This window comes from Cololabis saira, chromosome 2 (assembly GCF_033807715.1).
Source record: "Cololabis saira isolate AMF1-May2022 chromosome 2, fColSai1.1, whole genome shotgun sequence".
NCBI classification, from domain to species: Eukaryota; Metazoa; Chordata; class Actinopteri; order Beloniformes; family Belonidae; genus Cololabis; species Cololabis saira.
Genome location: NC_084588.1, coordinates 25,635,336 through 25,653,475, shown reverse-complemented (window position 1 = coordinate 25,653,475; position 18,140 = coordinate 25,635,336). Strand labels below are relative to the sequence as shown.

Genomic DNA, 18,140 nt, shown 5'->3' with positions numbered 1-18,140 from the left:
AGTAAGGAGACCCCGGCTTTGCCCGGTCCAAGATGGCGGCTGCGCTGCCACATCGTTCCAATGGACGGCAGCGTCGGTACGTGTAGATAGCCGGGTCGTGGATTATTTATTCAGTTTACTCATCTTCTGTTCTCTCTTCTTCTGGATGTTATCGGCCTATTTCATTCATCAGAATGACAAATCAGTAGGTACAGCTTCTCATAATAAACATTTATCTAAGTAGTCATTGTTTTATTGCTCCTTGAAACAGTTGTTCACTAACCATGATATGTTTGTTTTCACACATGAATACAATTTACAAATGAAGAGTTTTTTTCCTTTATTTGGCTTTTTATTTATTTTTTTTACTGCTGGGACAAAATAACCATCCCATTTAATAGTGACGAAATAATGAAATCCACAATCATGTCCATTACTTTTCATCAACTGCAGGACAGTGTTTCAAAAGTCTTGGTTGCTTCTTCAGTTGTGTGGTCTGGAAGATGCTGCAGCATTGTATCAGAAACTGATCCTCACGTCTGTCTTTCACACCCTCCCCTGCAACCAAAATTTGCCTGTATAGCGTCCATGGTTGTGCAGGTCAGAGGGGCTAAGCACCTTCCTGATACCCAACATGTTGCCCTGTGCAATCTGCTTAAAAGTCCAGGGATTCTGGTTGTTCTGCTCCATATCACTTTGCATCTTTTGAAAGGCTGCCAGGCTCTCTCTACTCATTACCTAAAATAAAAAAAACAAGAAGAGCAATGTAACACATAATAACAATAAAAAAAAAAAGATAAAACTGTTCAGTGCTCAAAACATATAAACCAGAATTCATTTTCTTTTCCACTAACATCGGTCAAAGCAGCATCTGTCTCACCTTGGCAGGGAAGGGAAGCTTCTTGGCAACTTCAATCAGGACATGCTCAACCTCCCCCAGCTCCACCTTGCCTCCCACCTCCACGATAAAACGCCCGGAACGGACCGGCGTAACGTAGTGGTCGATGGCTCCCTTGCCGCCACCCATGCGCTGACCCAGACCTTTACGTGTGATGGGCTTATATGGGGCATTAACACGCCACCGCGTATACGTGGTCCGGGAATCCAACTTTCGATTAATAGTCAGACGAATCATCTCTAAGTGACCCCAGTGGAGGTAGCCCCCTCCCATGGCCTGAGGAACACAGAGACACAACGAAGACACATCTCTTTTAAATGCTTAGCTCTGATTACCCAGCCTAGCTGTGCAACAGAGACTTACATCATCTGTGTAAAGGACAGCACAAGGTAGAAACATTATTGAAAAGAGATGTTATAATTTAAAAAGTTATATAATATTCAGTTCACCGGCATCGTGAGCGGTAAGTCATTCTGCATTTGCATAAAAGAGTTGCAGTGTAACAGTAAGTGGGAAGTCTCTAAATATTTTGTAACAATTCTCTGTAAGAACTCTGTAATATGCAAAATACAGCTTTACTTCCTTGGTAAACAGAAACTTCATATTCAGAGAATCCAGTACAACAGGAGGGTAAATTAAGCATCAACACTGCTTACACAGCTGTCAGTTACCACTCAACCGTTTCTGCAGACATAAATGATCTCACCACAATGGCGTACTGTCCTGTCATGAAAGCGTTCGCTGTCTTAGCTGGACCCTGGATGTCCCTCAGCTTCTTCGCCTCTTTCTTGGCCTTTTTCAAGTTAGGCACCTTGTTCATATACTTTAGTTTAGGTTTCGCTGGCAGTACGACACCTTCAGGAACAGAAACAAGCAGCAGGTCAGAAACAAAACCTCACAGTAACAGGATATGTTGAAAATAGATGTAGAAATGTCGACTGGACAAAATAGAGCGGTAACTCTTTATGATCTTTTTTTCTTGACCTCTTTCCTTGAAAAGACCTCAGTTCTGAAGGGATAACCACAACATCACAGTATAAAACATAACAATGGACAACACAATACCTAAAGTGATGCTACATATTCTGATTGGTTGTTTTTTCTGTATTACATGTGCGTTTCTTTAGCTGTGTTTTCTCTTTCGTCACATTTTATTACGCTAATGTTTGATCTCTTTTTTATATATTCCAAGTATTTATTCTCTGTTTTGTTACTGACTTTAGCCACATTTTAATAGGAGTCTGTAAATCTCCCCTCATGTACTAATTTAAAATGTGTTAATTAGAGCTTTAAAAAGTATGGGTGTACTTGTAGAAGTGACAAACCTGAAGTGATTTCAGCATACGACGAACACCATTCAGTTCAAAAACAAAGTTGAAAGTATGTTTAATGCACTTTTCATATTGCACTAAAATGTTATAATTATTAAGGGAGTCTGTGATAATACAGTGCAAATATGCTAAGTCTGTAATTTCTAAAACAGTAAAAATTGCACCACATATTACCAACCCTGTTTCAAGGTTGTGGGATAATTTTGATATTGTGCAATTGAAAGTCTCAGTAATTCAGTGAAGCCTTTCAAAAAATGTCTTCTACTTGTTTTTTCTGCCTCTTTCCAATGTAATTATGGGAGCAGTGATGAATATAGTAATCTTATAAAATGACTTAGCTTATATCAACTTCATATAACCTAATGACATTATTCTTTTGGTGGATTGAAAAGAAAAAGAAATAAAGTCAACGTGAATGTTCAAATGGGGACAAAAGCACAGATCAGCAGAAGTGAAAATAAGATGGATGATATACGTAGCTACAAAAAAAGCTCTTGTTAATCCTTCATCAACATTCACACATTTTTTTTCCCCCATTTTTATCACCCAGTGGTCTACCTAAGTCAGTCCTGGGTATTGCTCCCTCTACCAACCCCGGGAGGCCCTGCACTAGGGCTGTGCGATTAATCGAATTTATTAATCAAGACGATGTTAAAAAAAGGAAAATCTGAAAATCGATTTTCCTTTTTTGCAGCTGGCTGCATTACAGACGGAGCTCGTCTAGTCATCTTTGTTTGGTCAAGAAAATTGTAAATGTTGTCACTTTACTAAACTCAAGGAGGATTTACAGTATCTTTCAATTGCACTTCATTCCCAATAGGGAAATGTGTTTGCAATTTTTTTTTTTAAATATAAAGATAAAATATTTGAAACAATTTATTCCATTGTCTTTTGTAGTTTTACCAAAAAAAAATCGAAATCGAAAATCGGGTTTTCAGAGAAAAAAAAAAATCGGGATTTTATTTTCGTCCAAAATCGCCCAGCCCTACCCTGCACTGAGCTCAAGTCTCCTCCTTAACTTGAGGAGTGAGCAGGCCGCTTCTTTCCAGGGTGGGGCTTCGCTGGCCGGACGCCCCCACCCCATCCCCAGAGGGGGCATGTGTAGCCCAGGACTGTTGTATGATTTGTGAAGGTAGCTCACATTAGCTACCCAAGGGAACACGGGGAGAACATTCAAACTCCACACAGAAAGGCCCTTTCACCAACCCCACCCAGGGGTGTGGGCGCTGAAGTCATGGGGGAACTAACACGCACTTCAGCGCCCACAGCGTCCCCGGAGAGAATTGAACCCAGGACCCTCTAGCTGTGGCACTACCAGCTGCGGCCCAACACAAACATTCCTACCTAACTGTATAATGTGTATGTCTATCTATCAATACATACGGCAGCGTGTAAATCAAGTTACAGCTCCCACCTCTGGCAATTTTACTGAGATGTCTTATTCCGTGCAAATCAGCTATTAAAATAAACTTCAGCAGTGAAAACAATCTTAGATCTAAAACACTGTGGATCAAAACAGTTTTTTTGTTTGCGCAATATACATTTGCAGTAAAATGCTGATTAATGCCCAGAGAGAAAACTGCTTGTCAGAATAAACTGCCATTTAGTACCATCATTAGACACAAAAGAAGCACAGTTCATGGCGTCTGCTCTGTTTTGTCATAAATATCCAAGTACTGATCCAGTTTTATGGAAGCAGAGGTCATTAACTTGCCTCCTTTTGCATCTATCAACAGGAGTTTTCACAAACTGGTTGCCAACTTGTACCGGCCGCAAACAGATGGTAACCCCTCTACCTTACACAACCCTCTTTGTGTAAACTTTGGCTTGAAATTTTCTCGTGGTTTTTGTTTTCATCCACTTGAGCTGTGTTTTGTTTATAACACTAATCAAACATAGATATAAAACTGTTATACCTCAAGAATCATCTGCAAACTAATGAAAACGGTTGTGTTTTTACCGCTGTAGTCTGGAGGGATGTCGAATGTCTTCATTGCAGCAGTGAGGATTTTCAAGTGGCCAGCCAAAGGACCTGTGAAGAAAAAACGCAGGTGTCACATTTAAACTAACTAAACTCTGTGCAAAACTGTCAAATCTTATCACATATATGGTGTTGCTCATTATTTTTGTTTGCTTTTTTAATTTTCTTGCAATTCTCACATTGAGCACATCTTTATAGCTGTTACTTGGTATACTTTTAGGATTGTGATGGTTTATGATTATTGGCGTCCAGCTTTGTCGGGAATAGAAATCATTTGCTTTCTTGAATTACAATTATCTCATTGACACCAAAGTCACTATTCCTGCGAATGGTTTTTACTGTGATCCATCCATTAAGGTAGACCTACGATTCTTGTGTTGCTGGTTCTGTGTATTCATTATTACCATTTATTTAATTGATACCTGGTGTCATAATGTCGTGGGTAGTGCATTAGTGCATACTGTACATGATTTAAATAATATAACTGCTTTAATAAAACCTACATTTTTACACTATGTCACAATAACTGCGGGGTTGGAAATTGAAGTTATGTTTCTGGACTCAAATTAAATCAACGTCAACATCGGCTAAAGTCTGAATTATGGTCACGCGTTAAATCGACGCAGAGTCTACGCCGTAAGATACGCGGCGACCCGCACGTACCTACGGCGTAGGACCTGCGTCGATTTAACGCGGAACCATAAATCAGCCTTAAGTCCGCTTACCTTGCTGGTGACCGTGAGCTCTACAAACTCCCATGAATCCACCGACCGCAGCCTTAACGAGGGACATCATCGTGTGAATATTATCGCTGACACTATAAACACCCAACTGTCACCTTATGTGGTCCATATACGATGGTTTTAAAGGTTTAACCGATTGTTAAATTCTTGTGGACACCACGCTCCCAGCAAGGTCGCTAGCATCACTATTGCCTTCCGCAAAGGAACAGGCACTTCCGGTGGAAACATTTTCTTTCAAAGTAAGAGCTTGTATTTTTAGACGGAAGGAATTTATAGGAATAATTTCAACTCATATTTTTTATTCTATGATCTATGATAGGAACTGTTCATCTGGGAGAAAGGCTGCTTTTTACCACACAAATTCCTCCTAATAGATAAGGTCTGAGTGGTCTCCTTTACAATGATACATCATAGATGTCATCAAACAAAAAGTTTTAAATGAACATTGATCTTAACCGTGTCCCTTTTTCTATTTTTTCCAAGGTGGACAGCCACTGGTCATGTAGGCTTTAGACTAAATGCTTAGTTTGGCATCATACTAGTGCAACGACAACATACATGATGCTACAAACAACACTGGAGGTCTTGCAGCAGGTCGTTTTTGTTCTGCTTACGCTCTGGTTCTTAGTATGTACAATACATGCAGCATTGTATGAGAGAAGGTTGCAGGCGGTGAAGAGAAACACAGCCGAAAAGAGAGTAGAACTCCTTGTCTTTTGGGTGGGCTTTTTTTTTTCTTCAGAAAATGGTGAGGTTTGGTTATAAGGGACCCTTTTATAATGAAAACACACAAATGAAATGCTGAACTAACTGTTGCTGCTGCTAAACTACTATAGCAATACTAATGAATAACAACGCTATATGTGGCATTGAACACAACAGTATAGCAATGTACAAAAAGCGAACAGTAATATGGTTATGTGAAACATCATGAAGAGAAATTCAAACAGAAGTGTTATAAACAGTTAAAGTGACTGATTTGCTGATGCCAACAGCTGCCATGATGAATTCTTGTCTGGGTAGATGACCTTTCTCCCATTTTCTTGGATTTCCAACTTCATTGAGTGTTCCAGTTTAAACTTCTTTATTGGAACAAATGTACAAAGGCAATGCACAAACACTCTTCCTACTCATGTCATTTCGGCTCAAGTCAACCATTTGTGAACCCTTTTTGTCTGTATTTTTTTTGCATGAACAATGTGGCAGACTGCAGTACACAGGCTGGTGAATGTCTGGGTACTGCAGTCTATTCTAAACTTTGATTATGACAAATACATATATTAGATATAAATTAATAACATTGTGTTTGCACAATGTTATTTCACGCCACGTTTTGGTGGAAGCACCAGGCGTCTTTCACTGGCTGAGCGGAGCTGTCGAGAAGGACTGTAGCTCTGGATCAAGTAGTGAAGGAAGGCAGGAGCTGTTTGGGTAATTGTTTGGTAAGCCAAAAGCAGAGCTTTGAAATTCCACACACCCCAGCCAACAACAAGGCATAAAACCCACAACAGCTAAGAAAAAGTTTTATGGTTCAAAGTTTATTGAAGCTTCAGAGCATGTACATTATATACCGGTAAATAAGGGAAATGTCTCAGCTGAACTGTAGCAGTTTTCCATGGGAAACATTAAACTGATTTTGGATTTTTTTTTTTTTTTTTTTCTCAAATGAAAAAGATAACCAATACAACTGCTAGACCACATTTATCAAGAGATATATCTGTCAAATGTCTGACATAGAAAAAGATGGAGAAAACTGCAAAAATACAAAAGGAGAAAAATAAATAATTTGTACACTACTAAAAATTTGCAGCAGTTGGTCATAGATGCACATTCGAATAATTTGACAAATTGTATGCGTCTGTAAAATTATACTTAAAATTTATAGATACTCATCTTTTCAAATCCCTGTGATACTTTTGAACACCGGGAAGCACCACATGGTTTCTTCTTGTGAAGAAAAGTAATTTAGCTTATCTGCTTAGTATAAGCATACATTAAAAATTGTGTACCTTCCTTTGGTGTGGCTTAATGCATTTCTTTCTTCATCAAACAATTGTAAATGTACTTGTTTAAAGTTTCCAACTTGTAAAAAAAAAAAACACACAGAAGGTATACTTTTGATGTCACATATGCAATTTGAAACAAACTGATATACATGACTTGAAATATGCTTTTTTTGTCAATATATCCCAGCTATATATGATAAGCACAGTCCATGTTGCATTTGGTCATAAAGGGTCACAGTAACTGAAAGCTGTAAGTCTTATCAATTCATCTGTCATGGTGCTTGCCACAGCATGATCATTTCATTTTAAGGTCCACACTGATAAATGTATTTATTCTAAATCCCATGGTAGAGAAGATCATATTTGGGAATATTGTGAGGGTCTATGGGACTCTGGACAATCATTTTCCCTCGCATGGCTCCTCTGTAAATCACCTCAATCAGATCGATGAAGTCTTGCTTAGTTTTGAAGCTGCCAACAAACTTGGTGTGATCTGGAGAGCTGGAGGGCAAACAGAAATCAACAATGACATGTCACTTAAGACCATTTTTAATTCTTTACAGTCCCAAAAACAATTTTCATGCATCTTCAAAGATCTTCATCTATCTTATCTATAGCTTTAAGTACAACACAAATCCAGCGAGGAAACTTTTTATTTCTTCAGTTATTTTTCTGATCTGCTCCATTCATTGTTATGAGACTTAAAATACCAAAATATAAGCAGGGAAACTCCTTATGCCTCACTATTTGAAGTGTAAACTGTTTTGTTTTTATCCCCAGTATCTTCCAGCACTCACCCATAGTCCACCTTCATGTGCTGTCCATTAAAGAAGAAAACTGTTGAGGGGATGTAGCTGATGTCAAAGTATCTGGTGTAAATGGGAGCTTTGTCCACATCCACAATGTAGATTGACGCCATGTTACTCAGGTCATGAGCAGTTTTTGACAGCTATTAAGAACACAAATAAGAAAAGAGAAACATTACACAAAAAAAAACCAGAGTAGTGACACGAACATGACATGGATCAACTGTGTGATGTTAACGCTTACAATCTCATCCAGATGGAGACAAACTGAGTCTTCGTCCCTCCCAAACCTCAGAACTACGACCTTTTCCGCTACGCATTTGATAACTTCATCTATGTCTTTTTTGGAAGTTAATTTTGGCAAAAATAAACTCATTTTTGATGCTAATAAATGAGCTCCCCGTGTTCAGCATCAGGAGGAAGTGGCGTCATTTATTGATGTCCGACACTGTCGAGGTTCCGCTGGGAAACTCTAAATAAGCCAAAGTTGTTAAAAATGACAATATAGCAATTAATAACCTAGTTAAATAATTGTATTTAAAAAAAATAATTTAACATTGTTTGTCGTTTCACATAATGCTACTTTGTTTATATATTTAGTTTTTATTTCAGTACGTCACATTAGGATGTAACACAGTATTACAACGTGACCTTCCTGAAACATTTGATAAAGCTCTACATCGGCACATGTGCGCAAGACGTAAGGAATATTTAAGATATCTATAAGGATGCAGACATTACTTGTGATCATTTAATGAAAAAAGAGGGAGATCTGGATGAACCGCTTGGGTCACTCATTTTGCTCAGTTTTCCCTTCGGGTTTTACAAACAGTGGTGGTTAAAAGTCTTCCTCCAGAGAGCAGCGACTTGCTTACAATGTTGCGGCTTATTATAAACAAAGGTTGCGCCACACTTTGTAAGAGCAGTCATTTTTTGACATCCACGAGGCAAATGTGCGGTTTCCTGATGCTGGACAGGACCAGACTTCAGGTGAACAACCTGAGCCACTTCAGTACCGGGGGAGCTGTGTGGAAAGATGCCCTGGAAATGAAACAAGACAAATCCGAGGAGACTGAGACATTGGATCTGGACAGATGGAAGTCTGTTATGATATCCCAAGCTACATTCAAGGAGCAGGATGTCAGTGAAGAAGTGAAAGCAAACGCTGAAGGGGAAATACTGGAAGACAGTGGAGGCATCTCGAAGGAGCGATCTTCACTGGAGGCGACTCGTGAGCTGGTTTTAATGTGGCGGCAAGCTGGTAAGCTTGTACCCCAAGAAATGACAGAGGAGCAGGTCCGCACACTGGCAGAGCTCGACACCAAGTCGGGCCGAAAGAAGTACCTGAAGTTCCTTGCTACCAAAGAACGTTACAAACTGGTCCAGAAGGAAAAGCAGCAGCGGAAAAAAGCTGAAAGGGAAGCATCGATGACGGAGCAAAGGGAGCTGGACGGTAACACAGAGGAGGAGGATGGTCAGCGAGGACACAAAATGAAAAACACAATGTTTCTCCAATTCTGGGACCGTTCTCTGGACAAGGTGTTGGCTTGGAGGAGTGCCCAGGCCATGCGGTTTGATCAGCCACTTGTATTTGACATGAGCTATGAGTCCAACATGTCCAGGCGGGAGATAGATAATACAGTGGCGCAGTTGCTTGAGGTGGAAGGATGGAACCGGCGGGCCACGGAGCCCTTTCACCTCCACTTTTGCAATCTGCAGCCAGACGCTCCCTACAAGAAGGAGCTGCTGAAACGATACGGTCCCGAAACCTGGGACCGTCTCCTCGTCACCAGCACTGAGCGTCAGCACATCGATCTGTTTCCCAGAGAACAGCTTGTATACCTCACTGCAGACTCCCCCAATGTGCTCCGCAGCTTTGACCACTCCAAGGTCTACGTCATTGGGGCTCTGGTGGACCGGTCAATCCAGTCAGGCTTGTCATTAGCCAACGCCAAGCGCCTAAAGCTGGCCACAGCCCGTTTACCACTGGATGAATATCTTCACTGGGAAGTTGGAGCCAAAAACCTGACTTTGGACCAGATGATCCGCATCATGCTCACTGTCAAGGATACTGGGAAATGGGAAGAAGCATTAAAGTTTGTTCCTACGAGGAAGCATGATGGTTTCCACCAACAGAAGACACAATCAAAGGCTACAAATAACACAGCCAGAAGTCTCACAAATCGTGGATCAAGACAGAATGACGTTGAGTTTGTTAAGTCTGGAGAAAGAGACACTGGAAGGATGTTTTTGAATCTTAACAAGTCTGACAAAAAGTCCACCTTCATTGGTAGAGACAGATGGCCTGGGTCACCCAATGCCAGAGAAAGCAAACAATCTCCTACTAAAGTACGGACATCATTTAAAAGTGACATGGAAGCAAAAAAAATTCCACGTAAACACAATACTTGGTGGCATGATGAGTGACGTAAACAAGATTTGATCACATGTATGTAAGCAAATGTTATCGTCAAATGTCAGTAAAGGACACGGGGCAAATACAATCTTGACAGTTCTGGTGGAATATTAAAAATTATATGTCCCTATAAAGGGTGTTTGCTTTATGTTCATGAATATTGTAGTTTACATTTACACATGGGTTGACAACATACGTTTATGTTTCATAGTTCCACAAAAGAAAAATAGCTCCATGAGTTACAATGCTTCAATGTACATAACCGGCTAAGATCAGGGATTCTCTACTCAGCTATCTGAGCTCATCCAATAGTATATTGGGGTCATCTGAGGGGAAAAAACATTGAAGAAAAAAAGAAAACCTGGTGAGGGCTTAAAATTTAGAGAGGAAAAAAACATCAGTTGTGATGAAAGAAATTAATTAATATTTGATGCAGAAGTGAATACCTTCACAATGAAGCACTTAATTATTACATATTTATGTGGCTAAAAATTAGGACAGTTCATAAAATATACTTTTGGGGGTGGTTTTGAATGATTTTTGAAACTCCCTGTCAGTCATTTCCTGCGTTTAATATTACGTACACGTATAAATTAACATATTATTGTGTTAATAAAGGAATAAAACAAATATCCATTTAATATCATTGTTAATAACATAAACCGCTTTAGGATGCTCTTTGATGTTTTGAGAATTAAATTCTATTTTTAAGTGGGGGGTGGTTATGATGATGCAAATGTCAATATCAAATACCTCCTTTGTCAGCACTCAGCAGATCTGTTATCTAGATGTTTAACCAAAATAGCACATTAAAAAGCTTTTCAAGAACCCCTCCAAGATGGATATTAGAAATTATTTCAAGACACCACCATGCATTGATTTTTTTCAGGCTGGTGATTTCACAGTTGAGGGAGTGATTTGGGACAGAAGTTGCTGCAGCTTGCTGTTGTTTTTGTTGTGTTCAGACTTCCCTTACAAAAAACTATAGAAGTCTTGAAGCAGGCTATTTTGGGGGAAATATAGGACATTTATTGTAGGCTACTACTATTTAGACTTAATTCAGTTTGTATTTTGGGACGTACTGCAGCAGTAGATTGCTATAAGACTGTATGGGAGGTACTGTACACATTTGGATGGGTATTTTTCCCACAAAATTCACAAGTCTTATCCATGGCTATAGAAACACTCATTTTTCATAGGGGGTCAACATCTTTATAGAAACTGCTGTCATTTGTTTCAATTTGTATTACTCTAAATGAAAAAGAACAAAAACAAATGATGGATCTGATTTATCATCAGTGCTAGAATGCACATATCTGAAATGATCCTAAAAGCCTCTCAAGTATTTCCCTGATATATACATTGTTTTTTAAGAGTTATCTCACAGGTTTTAAGTCTCATTTTGCCAATTAATCATAACATTTACCAGACATCATTATTTAAGGGCCTGTTTTTATCCCGGGGTGTGCATGGCCCTGGACCCTCCTCTCAATGCTGCGTTAGACACCGGGTTACCCTGTTTAGCTTTTACAAAAACTGCTGATGGCACTGGTTCTGAGGGAGGGGCTACACATGACAAAGAGAAGCTTGATTGAAAAGGTAGAAACTTTGGTCTTTATTTCAGTCTTAGATGGAAAACAATGTGCATGTTCACTGTAAATGATAAAATCACATTACTGAAAACTTTTCCATCAAAATGGAAGAATCCAAAATATCACACAACTTTGTTTCTGAAAATAAATTGCAGCTGCAATACATACTGATCATTTCATAGTATACTATTAAATAAAGAAAAAAAAAAAAAAGTATTTTTATTTAAATAATAAATCATTAAAAAAACCTCACCCAAACTTTACACTACATTAAAAGGTAAAGTCCAGGCAAGTTGAACCTGTAAATGCTGTTGTTACTAGTGAGAAAGTCCAAGGAGCTGAAATCACATCGTGAAGACTCAATCATAATCGACGATCAACAACACTGCACAGTAATAATTAACAATAGTACCATCAGTCCACTTTCAAAATACTGAAGCTAGAAAACAACTTTATAGCATTCCAGAAAGAATTGACTAATTGAAGATATGATATAACCTTTTCAAAATATGAAAGCCACATCATACAGAAGAAAAGGTTATCCGACAGTATCCTGACTTATTTTCATGTAGTCATAATGCAATAATTGTATCCGTTTTTTACTTTCTGCAAGGTATTTCCTGGCAAGGTGTTTCCTCAGTCACTTGTTCATTGAATAATGAATGTAAGAATTTGCAAATTAAAGAAAAAACAGAAAACAAAGACACACACCAACCCAGTTTCTCAGTTAGAATAAATAGATACTTAGTCTTTCCACATGTAACACTGACCATTTTATCCACAAATGAATATCTGTCACTGGTCTACAATAGATCCTTTTTCTTGTGTTTCCTACAAAACAACTACATTTCTTATTTAGCTTTTTAAAATATAAAAACAGCAGTTTTATTCAAAAAAATAAACAGAAAAAACCCTGAAATGCTCAAAATCCAACAGCCAGAGAAACCTTTAGCATACTGCTTTGCAAATCTTTGCTTCTGGAAAAGAAGTTAGTAAATGCAGAGCATCAACAGTCCTCCGAAATGAGCTCTGCTCTGCAGGGGCCTCCGCCTTTCCTCTACAGCACCACGATGTCCCCGGTACAGCGCTCGCAGCAGTTGAAGGTAATGTTCTCGTAGCGGGTATAAGGGTGAAACCTGCCAATGCTCTTCTTACCACCGAGAAAGCTCGAGGAGCTGGAGTCACCGAGTGGAAGTTCTGCCTTGTTTTCAGAGCAAGAGATTGGATCTAAAGTTTTCAGCACCTAAGAGGCAAATGGGTTAAAAACAAAATGTAAATCTAGGCAATCGTTGCTAGAGAAAAGCAATTTTAAGGTTTTTAATAATACTGAGCGAGTACCTTCTCAGCCATTTTCTCAGCTGGTGTGCTGCAGAGCTGCTCAGCGGCTGCACTGTTGCGCTTCACCGTACTGCTGCTGTTTCCCAGCAAGTGGGAGTTGATGGCATCCGCCAGCTTGTGATTGGCTGCTGCCAGCTCTCCTGTGCTCAGGTGCTGCGCACTGGGGTAGTAAGTCTGCTTCCTGCCCCACTGCAGAGACACCAGGAGCTGCTCCAGGGATCTGGTGCAAAAGAAAAAGGAAGCCACATCAGCGCACAGAATCAGTCATCACTGTCTCTGCTAAAGTCTATTATACTGGTGTATTGCCCCAATACGAGGACACAAACTCTTGTTCGTCCTTGAATTGGCAGACTTGTCATTATTTAATTTGAGTAACATTTGTCCCTAGGATTACAAATTTAAAATGTTTGCAATTTTTGAGTTAACAGACATGTTTATATACGATGTATATAACCAAGAGTCTGTGTAATAAAATACAACATGATCGACATGTTAACAAATGACTCTAAATGTACAGTGGAAATATTAATCAGAACTTTCTAAAAAATACATTAATAAATGAATTACATCAAATTAATAATAATCATAATAACAATACATAGGTTTTATATAGTACTTTTCTAGGTACCCAAAGATGCTTCACAATGGTTGCATTATTCATTCACTCCTCACTCATACCTGGTGATGGCAAAGACTGACAGAAACGTGACAGCCAATCCGCGCCTAGCGGCCTCTCCGACCACCACCGGAACATTCATACAACATTCAAACACCAGCGATTGCCTCACTGAAAGCAAGAAGGGTGAAATGTTTTGCCCAAGGACACAACGACAGATGACTGGGGTTCGAACCGCCAATCCTTCGATCATTGGACGACCCGCTCTACCACCTGAGCCACATCAGCGAGTTCCACAAGACATCATTACAAAATGGGACTGTTCCTGTTTCAGCCTGAGGCTTTTTAAATAGGAAGCTATTCTACTTGAGTAACAGTAGAAGAGTGATTTTGTTACCTGTGAGTGAGCATCATGTCCCTGGAGAACTCGTCTCTCTCTAGCAGCAGGTCCTGAATTGCTCCTTGTGCATCTCTGGTCTGTCTCTGCAGAGCTGCTCTGGAGTTTGTCAGTTCCTCTGCCATGACTCTGAAGAGACAACATCGATGGAAATGTTTGTTATGTTGTTTGCTATGTTATGCTCTAAGAAGAATTATGTGAGACATTCATTTCTCTTTCTATGTGATTTCTTGCTTGTGGTGTTCTCTCAGATATAATTTGCTTTGGATAAATGTGTCTGCTAAATGATAGTAGTAGTAGTAGTCTTCTCTCAACTTGGTTGAAATGTGATTTAATAAAGTTCATTGTCCCTGGTTTCTCAGGTAAGAAAAAACCCAAATTATTTGTCTGAAAAAAGAAGTAACAAAGTAATTGGTTGAAATGTCTTTAGCAGATGCTTTTCTTTAAAGATAATTTTGGTGCCCATAAAACATTTTGTAACCATTGATAATTTAGACTAAATTACTGAGTATTTCTTACCTGCTGGCAAGGAACTTGCTCCTCCAGACGTCACATTGGATGCTCATTCGCTCCAGCTGCTCTGCGGTGTGTGCTAGACTCCGGCCCAGAGCCTCGTTCTCCAAAATAAGCTGGTTTTTCTCCCGTGCCAGGCGCTCCACATGGTACTGAAGGTCATCACCCACAGATGCTACCAGCAGTTTCTTTAGCTCACGGTTCACCTGGTGCACAAAATGTCAATTCAGGTCAGTTCACTGTATTTGTATAACACCAGTTCACCAAAGTTATATTGAGGCACTTTACACAGAATACAAACATGTGAAACTTTTTTCAAAGCCCTTTGACAATAAAAAGGTATATAAAAGAAATCCCTCCCACATTACAACATTAGTAAGGTTTTATTGAGCTGCAAAAAAACTCAACAAGACACAAAATGTTTCAGTTGCTGGGTAATGAAGAGCAGGATAAGCCTATATTAACAAAGGTTCATCCTGAATCATTTTTAAAAATTCACTAATGGTTTTATCATTTGTAATTTTATAGGTTACACATACAGTAAGATCTATTTCTGGACATATTAACACATTAAGCAGCAACAGGTGTCTGGTATGTTATTTTCATTGGGGCCTTACCTCCGTCTGCACTCGGAGTTGATTTGAAAGGCCTTCCTTGTCCTGAAGCAGTCTGCGCTCAGAGTTCTGCAGCTTCTCCAGCTCTCCTCTCCAGTCCTCCATCAGAGGCCGCAGATGAGAGCCCTGCTCCTCAGCCTGCTGCCCTGCCTCTCCTTTCCCTTCAACAGGTCCTGAGCGGCTGCTCCGAGTGATAGCAGCTCGGGGAACAATGATCCTCACAGCCTCCACCTCTGCACAAGCCTCTCGACTCACCTTGCCCAAATGCAGCACGCCAAGAGGCTGCGGGGTGGCATGAGATGTGATGTAGGTAGGTTTTGGACTATGCTTTGGGCTCGCTACCTTGAGGAGGGGGGTTTCAGGCAGACATGATGGCACTGCGTCGGTGTTAACCTCCAGCACAGCTGGAGGTTTTTCAGTTTCCATGCCATCTCCAGCACCTCGAACAGGTACCCTGGCAGGACCTAGAAGGCAGAAAAAGTTACATTTATACGTTGCACGTCTGCGATCAAACAGTGCAGGGCCTCACTGAAACCAATGTTGGTGCAACCAAGGTCATTTTAGTGCCTCTTCTAAGCAAGGCAGGCTGCAGGGACTGTAAACCCTTTTTTATTTATTTCAATGTTTGATTAGGACCATAATTTCAGACAAAAAATGCCAAAGTGTATTTACAGTCTTTCTCCAGCACCTTGTAGGACAGGGTACAGAACAACTTAATGGAGTCTCACTAATGACAAATTTAAAGCATTTAATCTAATAAAGAATTACTCTTGCTTATCAATTTTGGAGTCAAATCTTTATTTAACTTATTTAACAAAATCTTGCAGTGTTACCAAATTTCCTGGATTCATATCCAATTGGAAAGTTTTAAATGTATTATATGTATAAAAACTTAGTAAAATGTAACTTGGCTTCCTTTCACTTGCTAACAGTCCAGAAAAGACTGACAACGAAAGGGAAAGGTAAACTAAAGGATTTATTTTAGCTGTACTAATATTCATCATAGGATGAATATTGGAGCAGGCACAATAGTTGTTTCCATACGTTATATTCTTAAAACAAATAATAATGCTTTGCATTATTTGCAATTTATGTACAAGTACACACAGCTATTTACAAAAATGTACAAGCGACTACAGTACAAATCAGTTTAATCTACTGCTGGTTGTCTACGGTATGTGCGAGTCCTTGTGGCCTTTGTTTGTCTGCCTTCATATGGCCAGCAGTTGTCTGCGGGTTGGTACACTTCCTGGAGCTATAAAAATGTGCCCCATTTATGACAGCATTAAAGATTAGGAACAAGAATATCTTTATGGCTCCCAGGGAGCCGATTTGTTTTACAGCCAGCAGTAGGAAAAAGAAACCACCAAAACAACAGACAGGACAAGACATATAAAAACAAATTAATTTAGATTATTTAATGTAATGCCTGTAACCTTGCCATATACTTCAACAAGTCCTTGAAGCCAGTTCTTGTTTCTTAAATTCATTAGTCCACTACCGCAGACAAATGAAAAAGTAAACAAAGTAAAAAAAGTAAAAGTAAACAATAAAAACAAGAATAAAATGTTTTGATATACACACAAATGACTTTGTAGTAGAAGTGGTGTTGGTGGCAGTGGTTTCATTCGACAGAACTGCTTATTGATACGCATATGTAAGCCAATCAAGATACTTAAAATACACTATACCACGTGAACAGTCACCTGAACTAGGGGTCAAGGAAGCAAAGACTTAGGGGACTATGGATGTTTAACATCTGATTACTGATTTTGCAAACTGTTTGATGTTAAAAAGGTGTTACAGAGTTGTCAGAGCCGTTATAGCCAAGAACAGAGTTTTCAATTGTGTTAAGTTAATATTGCTATAAGTACTGGCAACTTGGTGAGTATAGAGTTCAGTGCAGATTTTTTTTTAAATAACTTATTATCATCATCATTATTAATTATTATTATTATTATTATTATTATTATTATTATTGTATTATTGTTATTATCAGCATTATCATTTTATTTTACAGGTGCAAATCTGACTTATTTGTGTGCAAACTCGCAACAAACTAAAAACCATATTACTGGTGTCAGGCATATTCTGTTCTGCAAAAGCAACCACATCTCAAAGTACAACATAAATGATCACTAAACTGCTTCATAGTCTTCACATTAGTATTATAATTTATAGAAAAACAAAGAAAGGTAAAAGAAAACTAATTATTACTGGGGATCTCGGGCCAGACAGGTTGAAGACTTCTTTGTTTACCACTACTCACTCGTTGCCACACTGCTACTGGGGAGGGGATTTACATGAGATGTTAATTGTTAAATAAATCACAAATAATACATAATAACATGAATAAATTACAAACCTCTCACATCAGCAATCATGGTCAGAGTGGTTGGTGGACGGAAATAACAGCTGAAACCCCGATGACGCCTCGTCCTGTATCAATTAACAATGAAGAAATGACTGTCAACATTATAACCACTCTGCTTTATCTCTGTGATCACAGGAGCAGCTAGTAGGAAATCAGAGTTTACAGCTTTTTACTGATAACAAGTCATGATAGTGGTGGCTAACCGGGGAGCTAGGCTGCTAATGCTGACCGACTGTAGAGACAGGAGCAGTAATCAGGAGGCTTAATAACACAAGTTGCATTCACAGTGACGCTAATTTAATAAAATGTCAACAACACTGGCCCTTACTTCGAGGATCGAGACAAAATGTCAAAAACTATTTGTAGCATACCTGGTTTATTCTGCTGCCCAGCTGCAGGACTGGCAGGCGGCGCTTCCCGTTACGTCACATCCGGGGACATTCAGTTTTATGAAATGTCAGTTCAAACATTTATTGTTGGTGTTGTTTTTCTTGGATTCAGTTACAATATAATTTTTGAGGGGGAATAAATGGACG

General features: G+C 39.3%; 4 protein-coding genes across 4 annotated transcripts; 1 reads left to right on the top strand and 3 right to left on the bottom strand.

The window, feature by feature from the left end:
• Positions 1 to 52: 52 nt before the first annotated feature.
• Positions 53 to 5,138, bottom strand: mrpl16 (mitochondrial ribosomal protein L16). Its single transcript, XM_061741658.1, has 5 exons — positions 4,915 to 5,138; positions 4,169 to 4,240; positions 1,584 to 1,732; positions 860 to 1,153; positions 53 to 717 (listed from the first exon to the last, which is right to left on the bottom strand). Exons 1-5 carry the CDS (start codon positions 4,982 to 4,984, stop codon positions 526 to 528), a joined length of 777 nt encoding a protein of 258 aa, XP_061597642.1. The 5' UTR covers positions 4,985 to 5,138; the 3' UTR covers positions 53 to 525.
• Positions 5,139 to 6,003: 865 nt separating this feature from the next.
• txnl4b (thioredoxin-like 4B) lies at positions 6,004 to 8,184 on the bottom strand. The gene is made up of 3 exons (XM_061709972.1): positions 7,989 to 8,184; positions 7,736 to 7,887; positions 6,004 to 7,439 (listed from the first exon to the last, which is right to left on the bottom strand). The coding sequence occupies exons 1-3, from the start codon at positions 8,118 to 8,120 to the stop codon at positions 7,274 to 7,276; spliced, it is 450 nt and encodes a 149-aa protein (XP_061565956.1). The 5' UTR covers positions 8,121 to 8,184; the 3' UTR covers positions 6,004 to 7,273.
• A 200-nt stretch (positions 8,185 to 8,384) lies between these two features.
• Positions 8,385 to 10,738, top strand: trmt10c (tRNA methyltransferase 10C, mitochondrial RNase P subunit). Its single transcript, XM_061709960.1, has one exon. It carries the CDS (start codon positions 8,621 to 8,623, stop codon positions 10,169 to 10,171), a length of 1,551 nt encoding a protein of 516 aa, XP_061565944.1. The 5' UTR covers positions 8,385 to 8,620; the 3' UTR covers positions 10,172 to 10,738.
• A 1,037-nt stretch (positions 10,739 to 11,775) lies between these two features.
• blzf1 (basic leucine zipper nuclear factor 1) lies at positions 11,776 to 18,030 on the bottom strand. Its single transcript, XM_061709949.1, has 7 exons — positions 17,976 to 18,030; positions 17,596 to 17,669; positions 15,234 to 15,694; positions 14,623 to 14,822; positions 14,104 to 14,232; positions 13,091 to 13,310; positions 11,776 to 12,995 (listed from the first exon to the last, which is right to left on the bottom strand). Exons 2-7 carry the CDS (start codon positions 17,612 to 17,614, stop codon positions 12,810 to 12,812), a joined length of 1,215 nt encoding a protein of 404 aa, XP_061565933.1. The 5' UTR covers positions 17,615 to 17,669; positions 17,976 to 18,030; the 3' UTR covers positions 11,776 to 12,809.
• Positions 18,031 to 18,140: the final 110 nt, after the last annotated feature.